This window comes from Grammomys surdaster, unplaced genomic scaffold (assembly GCF_004785775.1).
Source record: "Grammomys surdaster isolate TR1022 unplaced genomic scaffold, NIH_TR_1.0 125702, whole genome shotgun sequence".
NCBI classification, from domain to species: domain Eukaryota; kingdom Metazoa; phylum Chordata; class Mammalia; order Rodentia; family Muridae; genus Grammomys; species Grammomys surdaster.
The window spans coordinates 437648-451002 of NW_021620537.1; the positions used below are offsets into that span (position 1 = coordinate 437648).

The window sequence follows — 13355 nt, forward strand, 5'->3', positions numbered from 1 at the left end:
TTGTGTTAAGGCTCTTTTAATTGCCAAGTGAAAATTACTTTTGTTTCTTCTACAGTATTTAATGTAAGTTGCATTAACTGTACACTTTATAATTGTGTTAGTATGTTGAAACTTGGCATGTCTGTTACAGAGGTCTATCAACCAGCTTTTATTTTATTGCCTTGAGTATTACAGAACCTTGGTAGTCTGAAAAAAAAAAAGCTTGCAAGTACTGGAAGAAGTGAGTCAGGCTTTAAGCAGAAGCAAGAGGTTAATGGGCTTGATTATTGCTAGTATAACAGCATTAATTACATTAATTGCTAGAAGCACTGCTTCTGCAATTGCTTTGACACAAAAAGTTAAGACAGATTTTGTTAATCACGTAGCAAAAAAAAAAATGTTACTAATGTGTTGAGTATACAAGAGGATTTAGATAGGTATTTGGAACAATGGATTGATGCCCTGTATTGGAAGAAGGTTCAGAGTTTAAGAGTAAGAAGCCATCTTGCGTGTCATGTCAAATATCATTGGATTTGTGTTACTTCTAAAATTTACAATGATAGTCATTATAATTAGGAAAAAGTTTAAAGACACTTGCAGTGTATTTGGCATAATTCTAACACCTCTCTGGATGTTTTTACTTTGCTTAGTGAAATTATGAATTTAAAGAATGATGCCCTGCTGAGCTTTGATGCTGCAGATACTGCTGATAAAATTATCCAGGGCCTGAGGTCAGTATTTCCATTTTGGTCAAGCTTCAAGAATGGCATATATAGCTTGATCATGCTAGCCCTTTTTGTCCTGGGAATACTTTTATTCCTGCCCATCATGTTAAAGCATGTCTTTAACAAGATTAACATGTTGGCAGCCAAAGTACGTAGCTTGAAACTGAAAATGGGTCCCCAGACAGAGTTATTAGTTTAACAGGCTGGTAAGCTAAGGGTAGGTAATATTCTGCACAGAGTCTTACCAACCTAAGATAGAAGTGCATTGTTTTTGATAATGCAAATTCCATGATGGTAAGGAAGCCATTCTTGTCAAAATGACTTAAGACAGGCTCAGTCTTGTTTATGAAATTAAAAAGGGGGAGATGTGGAGAGATTTGGGAGATGCTTGGCAAGAATATGACATTGGTCAAGAACAAGGAAGTAGGCTTCAGGCAGGAATCTGACATTAGGCTAGAACAAAGAAATAATTTCAGGCAGAAATCTAAATCTTAGGCTAGAACAAAGAAGTAGACTTCAGACATGAAATTGACTTTGGGCTAGGACAGGAAAGTAGGCTCAGATAGTTTGGTCATCCTGACAAGCCCTTAGAAACAGTGATCACAGAACTTTGTTCATTGCCTTGCTTATTCTTTGACTATTCGTGTTTATTGTCTTGCTTGTTACTTGACTATTCGCATCTATTGCTAGTTCCTCAACCTAGAACTGACCTTAATATATGCATGTAATTAAAATGGTATAAAAGCATAAAGGAGGAGGGGGGATGGGATAGGGTACTTCTGGGGGGAGTGGGAAAAGGGGATGACATCTAAAATGTAAATAAATAAAATATTCAATAAAAGAGAGAGAGAGAGAGAGAGAGAGAGAGAGAGAGAGAGAGAGCTTATGTCCCATATTTTTTCAAACTATAGACTTTGTAGGCAAATGGCTCAAGATTAAAAATCAAAGTTGCTCCTTTCTGAAACTGTAACCCAGGTGACTCAGCTTCTTCATGCTTTCATTTTGGAAAGAATGACCCACCCCAGCATGTTTTGTGATTCCCTTGATCGAGAGAAGCCATTCACATGTGGCTTCCATGTGCTAAACAGCATCTTTCACTCTGTCTTGTGTTTGAACCCTTTATCAGTCCAGTCTAACCCACACAACAAGGTTTTGAGTTCTTTGGAGACAAAGCCAAAGTTTTCTGATGTCTGTGCCTGACGACAAAGCACTGGGTGAGGCACATGAAGCCCTCGATTTTTCCACATGAATTAAAAAATACAGGAAAATCAAGGAGTGAACATTAATTTGCTGAGGTCTACTGTGTATCATTATAATAAGATAATGTCTTTCACAGATCTTTTTTTTTCCTTTGTCATTTTATTTGCTTGTTTGCTTGTAACGTGGTCTTACTGTGTAAGGCAGAAGTGGCAGCCACTAAACCCAGCTTTACACATTGCTTGTTTAACCTTCACAAAATTCCTCTTACAGATATTAAGAAAATTGAGACTGAGAGGCAGAAACAAAAATCTCTCACCTCCAACCCAATTTACAATCTAGTAAAGAAAAAAATGTTATGTGTGCCAGAATAGCAAAGCGTTTCAACAGTACATAATAACAGTTCTTAAAGCAAAACCAAAGAGAAGAAAAATATTTCTTTAGGAATAATTTTATAGATGCCTCCGCATCTTGCCTGGACTAGCAAGGGTAAGATGGTGCCAACAGTTAAGGATAAATGCTTTCCAAGACGCTACAGTCCTTACTCTGACATCCAAAGGGCTTCCTCCAGTCTCAGGCAGACTCGTTGATGAGCAAAATAGACTATAACACAGACACTTGTGCGAAGTGTTTTCCATGGATTAATTCATTTAGCATTTCCAACATTTCATAATAATTCAGGTATTTAACAAAAGACAAAGCTTTAAAAAAAAAAAAAGAGTCACACAACCCTAACAGAGAAATATATGACTTTTAAGTGACCAGGACAAGGAAGAGTCGGGCTCACATTCAGCCGGTTCCGGAGCCAACTCATAATGACATAGTACAGTCGGCTCAAGCTATAGAGCACTTTATTCAATAAAAAAAACCAAAATCTTGAGTGAAGTATATTAAGTTCTCAAGTTACAAAAGGACTTGGAACACTTAATGCTATTTGAAAGCCGAAACAAACTGGGAGCTATCACGGAAGATAACAAAAGAAAGTCCCTCGTGACCCAAGGCCGGTTTTGAAGCATTGTGCTTCTAACAGTCCACTCTCAAGAACGAACATAAAGTCATAAATGGCTGCCTCGCCCACTCCAGCCCTGCTCGATGTTTGATTTTTAACACAAGCCTTTTCATCTGCTTTTTCCTGTGTGTGTGTGTGTGTGTGTGTGTGTGTGTGTGTGTTTAAATCAGTTGCTAACCTCGCCCTATAAACAGATCCTGAAAACTTAGCCCTGTGGGGCTATATCCTTATGCTGATGATGGCAGTGGTGATGAAAACGGTGGCAGTGACAAATACCCACAACTATGAGGATGACCTCACACTGCAGTAAACACTAGGTGTCTTAGAAAGAGCGATGAATGTGTTTACCATAATCCCCATTGACATTTAGCCATTCAAGGATGGCAGCAATAAGGAAGGTCACCAAGAGATAAGAGCACTCCACTCTACACATATATGCAAATGTTCTGGACTTCATTCAGATTCCTGAGTGAAGCACACACATAAATACCCTTCTGTGCCACCACTGTCTCACTATAGCTGTGTGAACATGGGGCCAGGTCTGAAGGTCCTTCTGTTCCTCACCCTGCATCTCCTACAGGCTGTGAAAGGTTCCATGGTCCATCTCAACAACAATGGATACGAGGGTGTGATCATTGCAATTAACCCCAGTGTGCCCGAGGATGAAAGACTCATCTCAAGCATAAAGGTAAGAAGGGTTTTCATTAACTGCGTATTTTCAGGTCAATAATTCTGTTGCCTGCACATCTGAACTCACACACACACACACACATACACACACGGTTTTACCCTCCCAAAGGGTGCTTTGATCGTCTTCATCATGTCTGCAGTATTATCTACAGTCAAGATGAAGATCTGCTTACCTTTGTATTTTTATTATACATAAAAAACCAGTGTCCAAGCTGTTAATAATGTATTAACTAGGTAAGGTAACAGACTTCAGAGCAGGTGGAGAAGAGTTCTCCTCCTTTATCTAATAATGGTGATTTACACAGTCGATACAGCGAATGTACATGTTAGCTCCAGCAGCTTGTCCTGTACACTCCTCCGGTTGCTCCTACATGCTCAACTTTGGAGAACTGAAAATCCTTACCCGTCTTACCTTAAAGGAAAACTTACACATTTTTTGAAGTTGATTTGTTCCTAATTTTACTTGTACCAGCATAATAAAAGATTTTAGCATATAGTGCTTTAATATTTAATATGTACTCTATTCTTAGATCCCCTCAGTACCACTAAGATCTGACTAAGAGGAAGGACTCTAACTCTTATGTAAATAAGAAACTAAGTGATTTACAGTCATAAAATTAATGACCAAACTGAAATCAATCAGCCCTTCATATTTTCATTTTTACTACTTGGTAAAACTTGGCCATTTACTAGATGTTAATTAAAAATGTTTACTACACTTATTTTGAGTTATCTCTTCTCTAAGTATAGTGTGTTCACTAAAGACAAAGTTAATATCAAGTATAACAGTATAGCAAACCTTAAACTCACAAGTTATGTAACTGGGGGCTTAAAACTATAAGATTCGGAAAGTGAGAAGACTTTGTCCTTCGAGAGCAACTCTCTTTGCACAACACATTAGCTCCCAGGATGCACTGGGTCAAAACAAACATATAAAGAACAAATCCAAGTGGCTTAGCTTCCCTCCATTCTCTGAGCCCTGACCCAGGTCACCTCTGTCCACTTGCAGGAGTGTCCCTTCTTCTTTATTTTCAGCACATGCACACTTCCTCCTCGGGTCCGCAGCAACCCTCTGTTCTCCACACAGGCTGTGTGTCTTGGGCATTCAGGGATGCTTTCTAGTGCAGAAAAGCATGAATTATCTACACTTGCTCTCTGCTTCTGGAGGCGCTTTGGATTCCTTGCTGTCCTTCCTAATGCTGTCTAGCATCTGCATCTGGATCAGCTCCTCCTTCTAACAACACAAAAGAGAGCTCATGCTTGTTTGTCAGCGCTGCACAAAAGAGAGAGTGCAGCCATTTTGATTGACAGCACTCAACTTGCTTACCTTTTCCCAGGACACTTAGACTCTTACTCAGGCCAACAGATGCAGCAACAGGAGGAGAACAACCAGCTCCCTGCTTATTACTCATTGGCACTCCAAGCTGCAGCAAGAATTCGTCAGATTTGCGTGTCCAGTGGAGATTGCTCAGTGTGGTACAGATCTGCTGTCCTCATTGGCCCTAGGAGCCAGGGATATTGGCCATGATGCCTCTGTTCAACTCAGCTCTTCCACGCAGGCCAGGGTGCTGACTGTTGACTTTACACTCTTCCATCTCATTTTCTGAGCATCTCCCACAGACTTCCGATCCTAATTACTTTTATAAGTGACCCAACATATACTATCTCCAACCCATACTCCTGACTACAAGAGGACACAGGTAAAAACAGGCGTGAATTTAGTTAGGCACATGAAAAGAAACATACAGACTTGAGACTGTGTAAAATTATTTCTATTTAAGGGAAAGGAGCTTCGATCTGCTTCTGGTTTCTGTACACTCTTTAACGCTAATTTCGTTGTGTGACATTATTACCACAATATACCTTTCATTTTGTCAGGAAATGGTAACTCAAGCCTCCACTTACCTGTTTCAAGCCACCGAAAGAAGATTTTATTTCAGGAATGTAAGCATTTTAGTTCCCACGACCTGGGAGTCAAAACCTGAGTACTTAACACCGAAACAAGAATCATATGACCAAGTAAGTGTCACATCCATCTCCAAAACTGGTTCCTGTCTCTTTTACAAATGAATACTTGTACCTTTTGGTGAATGCTAATCCTGTTGGAAAGAAAATTAGTAACATAGCTTTTATCAGTTAAGTGAGACAGTCCTTGTTTGTAAAATCGCCTGATTCTAACGCTCCTGGAATCTGACTGGGTTTGTTGTTCTACACTTTAGGCAGACGTGATAGTTGCTGATCCTCATCTGAAATATGGAGACGATCCCTACACCCTTCAGTATGGACAGTGTGGGGACAGAGGACAGTACATACATTTCACTCCAAACTTCCTAGTCAATGAAAATATGACTGACATCTATGGACCCCGAGGTAGAAAATAACTATTTTATTCTTCTTATTTCCACTGGGGAAAAGCAAACCACTACCATTAATGTAGATTTCTAAGACTTAGAAAAGTAAGCATTAAATAATTCCTTCATTTAGAAATATGCTAATTTGTTGGAAATATGCTAATTATAGCCAACCTGCTGTGTATACAGATTTGATAGTTAAATAAGCCACATGATGGTGTCATTCTGTTTCATTGTTTATGAACTAATGAAAAAAATGTTGCTTTCTAGAGTTGTCTAGCTCAGGCTAGCAGATGAGCAAGAAATTTAAATAGAAGGAATTCATATTAAATAGTTTACATACTTACACATTAAATACGTGACAATCTTCTCTCTCAGGCAGAGTCTTTGTCCACGAGTGGGCCCATCTCCGCTGGGGAGTATTTGATGAGTATAACATGGACCGGCCTTTCTACGTGTCTGGAAAGAATGTTGTTGAAGCAACAAGGTATCACTGTGTGAACTAATCTGATTCTACAGCTTATTTATGGCTCTTTAGCCCTCTGTCTTAGGTGGTTTAAGGACGATCTGGGGGGTTGATCTACTCAAGCCCTATGTGTGAACTGGTCAGATATTTAATTTGGCTTTTAAATTAAAAGTATAAAACACTTAGAATATTGTTTTCAAGTATTGAGAACAATAGGAATCAGTGTTTTGAGGAAATAATTTTGTGAGAGGAGGTCAACTTGATGAAAGAGGGTGCTAGAGAAACATCTACTCCCGTCCCCTCCCCCACGGCGTGTGGTCTGCGGAGCTGCCTGGACCCATGCACGCAGGTTCAGCTGAGAGCAGCTTGGGCCTCCGACTTCCTCTTTCACACCACAAAACCATCCCTTGCCTAGACCTTTAGTTATTTCTCCTCTTGATCCTTCTGTTCCTCCCATTTGAGGTTAAATGCCCTGAAGAGAGTCCCAGAGAACACGTGTGGGCCTCACTCACACTTCTACTAACCGGCTTATCTTCTTCTTGTTTTGTTTTTCTTCCAATAGAGTTTAAGATTCTTGAAGATTTTAGTTAGTAAGTTAGTTAGTTTTGTTTTGTTTTTGTAATTCTGTAAATAAAGTCAAAACTAAACAAACAATTATCAAGAGATAAATATTTACAGCATTAAACAAATGAATGAGTTTCCTTATGATCCACCATAAAAAGATATATATTAGTTGAAACAAGCCCCTAAAACCCATTGAGCTCCCGGTCTGTGCCCAGAAGCTTTGAGACTTATCACAACTGTAAGTTAAGCTTTGGGACCAACCCTAGAGCTACCTCTTTGGAAAAGACATTACAATCTCTGTTACTCTTATAATACAAACAAATTTGTGAAATGAACTAATGTCACGAAGTATGAATAAGAAGATATGTGTATGTATGTATACACACACACACACACACAGGTGGGGGAGGTACTTCGAGAATCCTTTGCAAAAGGATTCTACCCCACTCCCCCATTCTCTGACATGGATTTAGCAATTATCATTGTCATCCAGCCTAATGGTTTGATGCATACATTTTTCAACTCTTCACTTAGTCTAGCTCACTCGTTATAAAAATGTAAGCTGCAGATTACTATACATTTACAACCATGCAATTTATACATAGAAATGTAAGAGGATTTTACACATATTTTGATTTTCCTCTCCTCACTAAAAATCCAATTCCTCTGCAACTCTTACCTAATTTAATCTTTATAACATCCATATAAGTTTGATGTTTATCAAATGATCTTTAGCATACAGAGAAAATAGATTTATTGATTATATTAGGAAGCCAATGGATATTTAAAACCATACACTGAAAATACAGGGTTTGCAGGGGGCATTGTTTGGGTGGTGTTGTTGCTGCTGCTGCTGTCATTGTTGTTGTTGTTGTTGTTTTCCTAAAACCAAGATTTATAGAGGTAAACATTGTGCCTATTCCTGTCAAAATGAAATATTTGGCACATGACCAAGAGGAGTTGTCACTGAGAAAAAGATTTCAGGACAGGAGAGAGTGAGGGAAGCTTCAAAACTGGGGCTGAGAGTATAGCTTTGTGACAGAGAGCTCGCCTAGCATGTGCAGCCCCTGGGTCCAACAGCTAGCACCACCAAGGTAATCCAATTCTTTCATCATAGGTGTTCCACCGACATCACTGGCACCAATGTGATCAGTGAGTGTCGGGGAGGCAGCTGTTTGACAAAGAAATGCCGACGTGACTCGAAGACAGGACTGTATGATCCCAAATGTACATTTATCCCAAACAAGTCCCAGACTACCAGGGCCTCTATCATGTACATGCAAAGTCTCGATTTTGTAAGTACTTTTAATTTTCTCACAATGGAATCCTTGCAAAGAGTTAAGCAGTGAAGCTTTATTTCCACTATGATACTCTGTGTGTCCACAAAGAAGAAGAAAATGACTCGTTGAACTGATTAGAGGCTATTTTCTGCAGGCAAGGTTGGGATGTGTCTGGATAGTATCCTATCCCTTCTCGTGAACCTGCTCATCATCTGCAGAGGTAGCACTGTACCCTTCTACTGGATTCACATAACTTCTTAGAGTCCTTCCCTGCCTGGTGTCTATTACTAGTGTGTAGAATAGCAACCTCAAGTTAACTCATCTCCCAAGAGGTTTCTCACACCAGCCTAAGGGAATCAACAATGGAGCTTTCAGGCGATATTCTAGGTTTTCCACTATCTTCTCAATAAAGCTTACCAAACCATTATAAAATGCTAATATTTGGGAAATCCAGATGGTCCTGTCTCCACAGAATAGCTATAAGAATATAAGTTCTCAAAGACAGTAGTCTAAATATATAATTGGAAGGGTATCAACAGGTATATTAAGAGTCAATGGATTTGACACAGAAACCTAATGTGCGTTTCCAAGATGTCATTGACAGAACACTGCCACTGCTAAATTTCATATTTTGTTCCCTCACTTTAAAAATGGCAATTAAGATACATGGTTTCCATAATCATTATGTTTATAAGGTCTAATATAAACAAGTATAGACTCAGTGCTTGATGCAAGGTAGGTACAAATCAAGCCTTAAAATCTTTTATTTTAAAGCTTTAAAATTCTGATTTTAAAATTTATAATATATTTTGGAAATATGTCATCATATCTTTCTCTAGATAAATCCAATCTTTTTTAATTTTTAATTTTCACTTGACACATAGTAAATTTATGGGATACAATGTGACATTTCAATAGACATAATGCCTACTGATGAGATAGGACTAACTAGCATATTCAATTACCTCCAAGACTTATGCTCTTTCTTGTGGTAAGAACGTTCAAAATCCTATCGTCGTGCTATTTTGAAACACGAATTACTCTTAACTAAAGTAACTTTATTCTGCTATTTAACACTAGAATATATTCCAGTAATCCACCTGTAATTTTATACAATTAACCAGCCTCTCTCTGTGTCCTTCTCACTTGGATTCCCAGCTGCAGACGACCAACATTCTACTCTGCTTCTATTATACCAAGTTTCTTAGCCTCAGTTTATTAGTGAAATCACAAAGCATCTGTCTTCTTGGGCCCCAGTTATGTCTCTTAGCACAGTGTTCTCTAGGCTCACGTATATTGTGGTAAATAATAGTGCTTTGTTCTCATTTGTGAGTGACTGCTATCCGAGTGTGTGTACGCTACATTTTATCAATCCATTTGTCCATTGATGGACTCTTAGGTTGAGTCTACATTGTGAACACTGTGACTAACGTGGATGTGCAGTTGATATGGTTGTTGGATATCTGTGCAACATATGTAGAGAGAGAGATAGAGAGAGAGATAGAAATAGAGATAGAGACTGCTTGGTCATATAGTGTTTCTATTTTTTAGTCTTTACAAACTTCCATTTTATTCCCTAGTGTACCAACTCAGATTCCTACCAAGCATTTCTCTTTTCTAGGACCTTCTTCAGCATTTTCTTTTTGCCTTTTTTATTGCAGCCATCTGACTGGAGTGAGATTGTATCTCACTGTAGCTTTAACTTGCCTTTCCCTGATGGTTGGTGGTGAGGAGCTCTTTCTCACATGTCTACCTGTGTTTTCTTGAGAAATGTCTACTTAGATCATCTGACCATTCTTAATCTTGTTATTTCTGGGATGTTTTTCTTTGAGTTCTTTATAAATTCATAAGTCTCTTGTGGATGATTTGCAAGTGTTTTCTGCCATTATGAAGGTTGTCTTTTTACTGTTGGTTTTCCTTTGCTGCTATCCAGCCTTACAGTATATAAATACATTATCTTTACCTTACAAAAGTGTACAAAAATGTAAGAATAACTTAAATGAGAAAGTATTTTAAAAACAAATCAAAGTTATATCTCTAAATTATAAGAACAGCTTAATTGAAACTAAGCAATTCCTCATAGACAACTAACACACAAGCAACAAATACTACCACAGGCATAAAAAAGTTTCTAATGGAATTGAAAATTGTTGTGGCACACGGCAGTGGTGTAAGTTCAAGCAGAATTATAGATTTGAAGTTTTCTTCTGAAATGTATAAACTAGACTAAGTTTTAAATGGACCTTTCTTCTGGAAATATCTGAGATGATTGATTAAGGATAATTCACTTTGACTGGCTAAGCCCAGATTAGCAAAATGTTCAGCATCCAAACAGACAAGAAATCATTCAATGCAAGAGGATTATCAGAACATACACTGCCTGTTCCAAATCACATACCATCAGGCACACAACGTCTGCTGCCTCTGTGGGACAGGAACAGTAAGGAAAGACACCTATACACCTGAAGTCCGCAGGGGAGCTGATAATACATGGCATTGTTCAGAGACAAATACTGTGTTTTAACCATATATCTTATCCAACATAGGACTAATTTCTAATTATCCTGCTATAGATTAAATATATTGCATACTGAGCCCAGAATATAATCTCACACTCTGGACACAGACGGCACGCAATACTGAATATTCCCATCTGTTCCTTCCATCCCTTAGACATAATTCTCTCCAAGCTCAGTACTGTGTTAGGAGCTGACGCCAAGTAAATGATTAAAAATGATTTTCTAATGAAGTGTTTTAAGGAGAGCAGTAGAAGAATTGACAAAAAATAGAGTAGGAAGAGACACGGATCTATAAATCAGAGTCATGCAGAAGGACCGAAGAGGGCTTCTGAGTGGATGTGTTTTTAGCAGGGATGGAAAAATAAGTATGAATTTAGCATACCTGTAAAAGAAAAGGAATTCTGTGCAATGAGACAGACTGACAGCAAGTAGATCCAGGCAGAGTTGCTGCATGCATCGGCACAAGTTGTGAACTGTCTAAAGACTTCCACCACAGTCATAAAGATTCTAATACTTATTACAATAATTTTAGGAGACTGGAAGCTCATAATAAACTGACGTTTTCTTAATTTGTACGGAATAACCATTAGGGTGAGTGAGAATTCGGATGAAGGTTTCTGGCATGTTCTAGAGACAGAAGTTCTATGGTGGATTCAAGAAATACATGCTGAACAGGAGGCAGGAAATGGGGCTGAGCTTACAAAGCTACAAAGCTAGGGTGTTAGGCTTTTCTCCTCTCAAGTTTAGACTAAAGATGAGGTTGCTGCTTAATTCCCCCAGGAATGTGACAATGCTGTTGTGAAGGCAAGGACTGGATGAGACTGGGTGAGGCAGGGAGGTCAGCTGGGAGCCCCAGCAATAGGCAGGTGAGAGACTTGGTTCAAAGAAGACAGTAGGAAGGGGAAGAGGGGGCAGTGTGACAGGCATTGCCTCAGAGCTGGAAGGATGGGAAGAAAGCCTTTGTTTGCATCCATATTTTCTTCCCACCCAATAGAACTCCATTCCGGAGATTTGAATCTGAGCAATGTCAGAAACAAAGCTCTTATGGCGTAAGTGTGAGAAATTCAGCTAGCTAGTTTTAAATCTGAGTTTAATATGGCAGACATGGTGTTTAGGGGACACTAAAAGAAATGGCTTTAAAACTGTTTCTGTGGGCTGACTGTGAGAAGTTTCCTTCCTGGACCATAGGATAGTTTATAAGGACACTTTTCCATCTTTCTCCAGGTTTTCAAACCCTGAGGGATTTTCAGTGTTTAAAGTAATTTTTTTAAAAAAGTCCACTGGAAGAATTATTAGCTATAATTTATCACTTGGAGAAATAACTACATCTCTTACACTATGATTAACTTCCAAGGGTATTGTTTACATCTGTCAAAACTCGTAGGCACTGATAACAAGCCAGATTGTTGGGGTGTCCATCCTCAAGTTTCTGGGCTCACTATGGAGATGTAGAGCAAACACAGTAAAAGACAGCCGTCTCTCCCATTCCACTTTTATGGGACAGAAATTACCAGAAACCATATGCTTTTCTCTTACATTTAATTCAAGATAGAGGATCCCCAAAGAGTAGATGAGGCGGCAAGAAGCTAATGTAACTACATGAGCGGCAACCATTCTGCACTGACAATCTAACTTTAAGACCTCCAAACAGCGTTGGCCTCAAATATTGACAGTGTTACTCGTTTTCACATCCATGTAAAATGGACAACAAAACATCTAATATAAGTAATTCTTGTCGGTAGACACATCCTTTTCAGGATGCACATGGTGGCTAACGTCATATTTGGAAAAGAAAATACGAAGGCGATCTGTTATATATTATTACAATATCGTGTTTTAATTGATTTAATTTTTTTCAGGTGGTTGAATTTTGCAACAAAGACAACCACAATACAGAAGCCCCAAACCTACAAAACAAAATGTGCAATCGCAGAAGCACATGGGACGTAATCCAGGCGTCCGCGGACTATCAGAATACCTCTTCCATGACAGGAACAGAAGCCCCTCCTCCGCCTACATTTTCATTGCTTAAATCCGGACAGCGAGTGGTCTGCTTGGTGCTGGATAAATCCGGAAGCATGAGCTTAGTAAGACTAACTATATGCTGGATTTCTTAAATTGAATATTTAAGCTAAATATAGAATCATAATTTAATTTTATTTTAGTTCTAAGACTAACACAGATGTTTATGCCAGTGAAACACTGAGATAAAACAACGGTTAAAGTGGGGTTATAAGATTATAGATAATTTTTATCCCATAACTTTCGGTTCTAACTAGGAAAAATTTAACTGTGCACACATAGAGAAGTGAAGTCAGATGTGACGGTGCCTACCTATAATAATACACTCCAGGACTGAGACAACAAGCCTCAGTTGTGAGCATAGGTTTTAGGCCAGCCTGGGCAACTTAGCAAGATCTTATCTGAAAAAAAAAAGAGTAAGAAAAGAAACAAAGGAAAATTATCCATGGTGCCACCATTGAATATATCATGTCTCTTTTCTGATTCTTTTTTTTTTTTAAGTATAGAATAGAGTTTATTTAGGGCATGGGGAGGGGAGTTGAGGGAGTAGAGA

At 38.7% G+C, this 13355-nt stretch overlaps 1 protein-coding gene across 1 annotated transcript in view; it reads left to right on the forward strand.

The window, feature by feature from the left end:
* The first annotated feature begins 3427 nt into the window (after positions 1–3427).
* Positions 3428–13355, forward strand: part of LOC114639399 (calcium-activated chloride channel regulator 3A-1-like) — a 20348-nt gene continuing 10420 nt past the window's right edge. The window contains exons 1-6 of the mRNA XM_028788152.1: positions 3428–3598; positions 5479–5619; positions 5820–5970; positions 6330–6438; positions 8099–8276; positions 12640–12867. Of these exons, the coding sequence (XP_028643985.1) occupies positions 3440–3598; positions 5479–5619; positions 5820–5970; positions 6330–6438; positions 8099–8276; positions 12640–12867 (966 nt within the window). The 5' untranslated portion in view covers positions 3428–3439. The remainder of the gene's footprint in view (positions 3599–5478; positions 5620–5819; positions 5971–6329; positions 6439–8098; positions 8277–12639; positions 12868–13355) is intronic.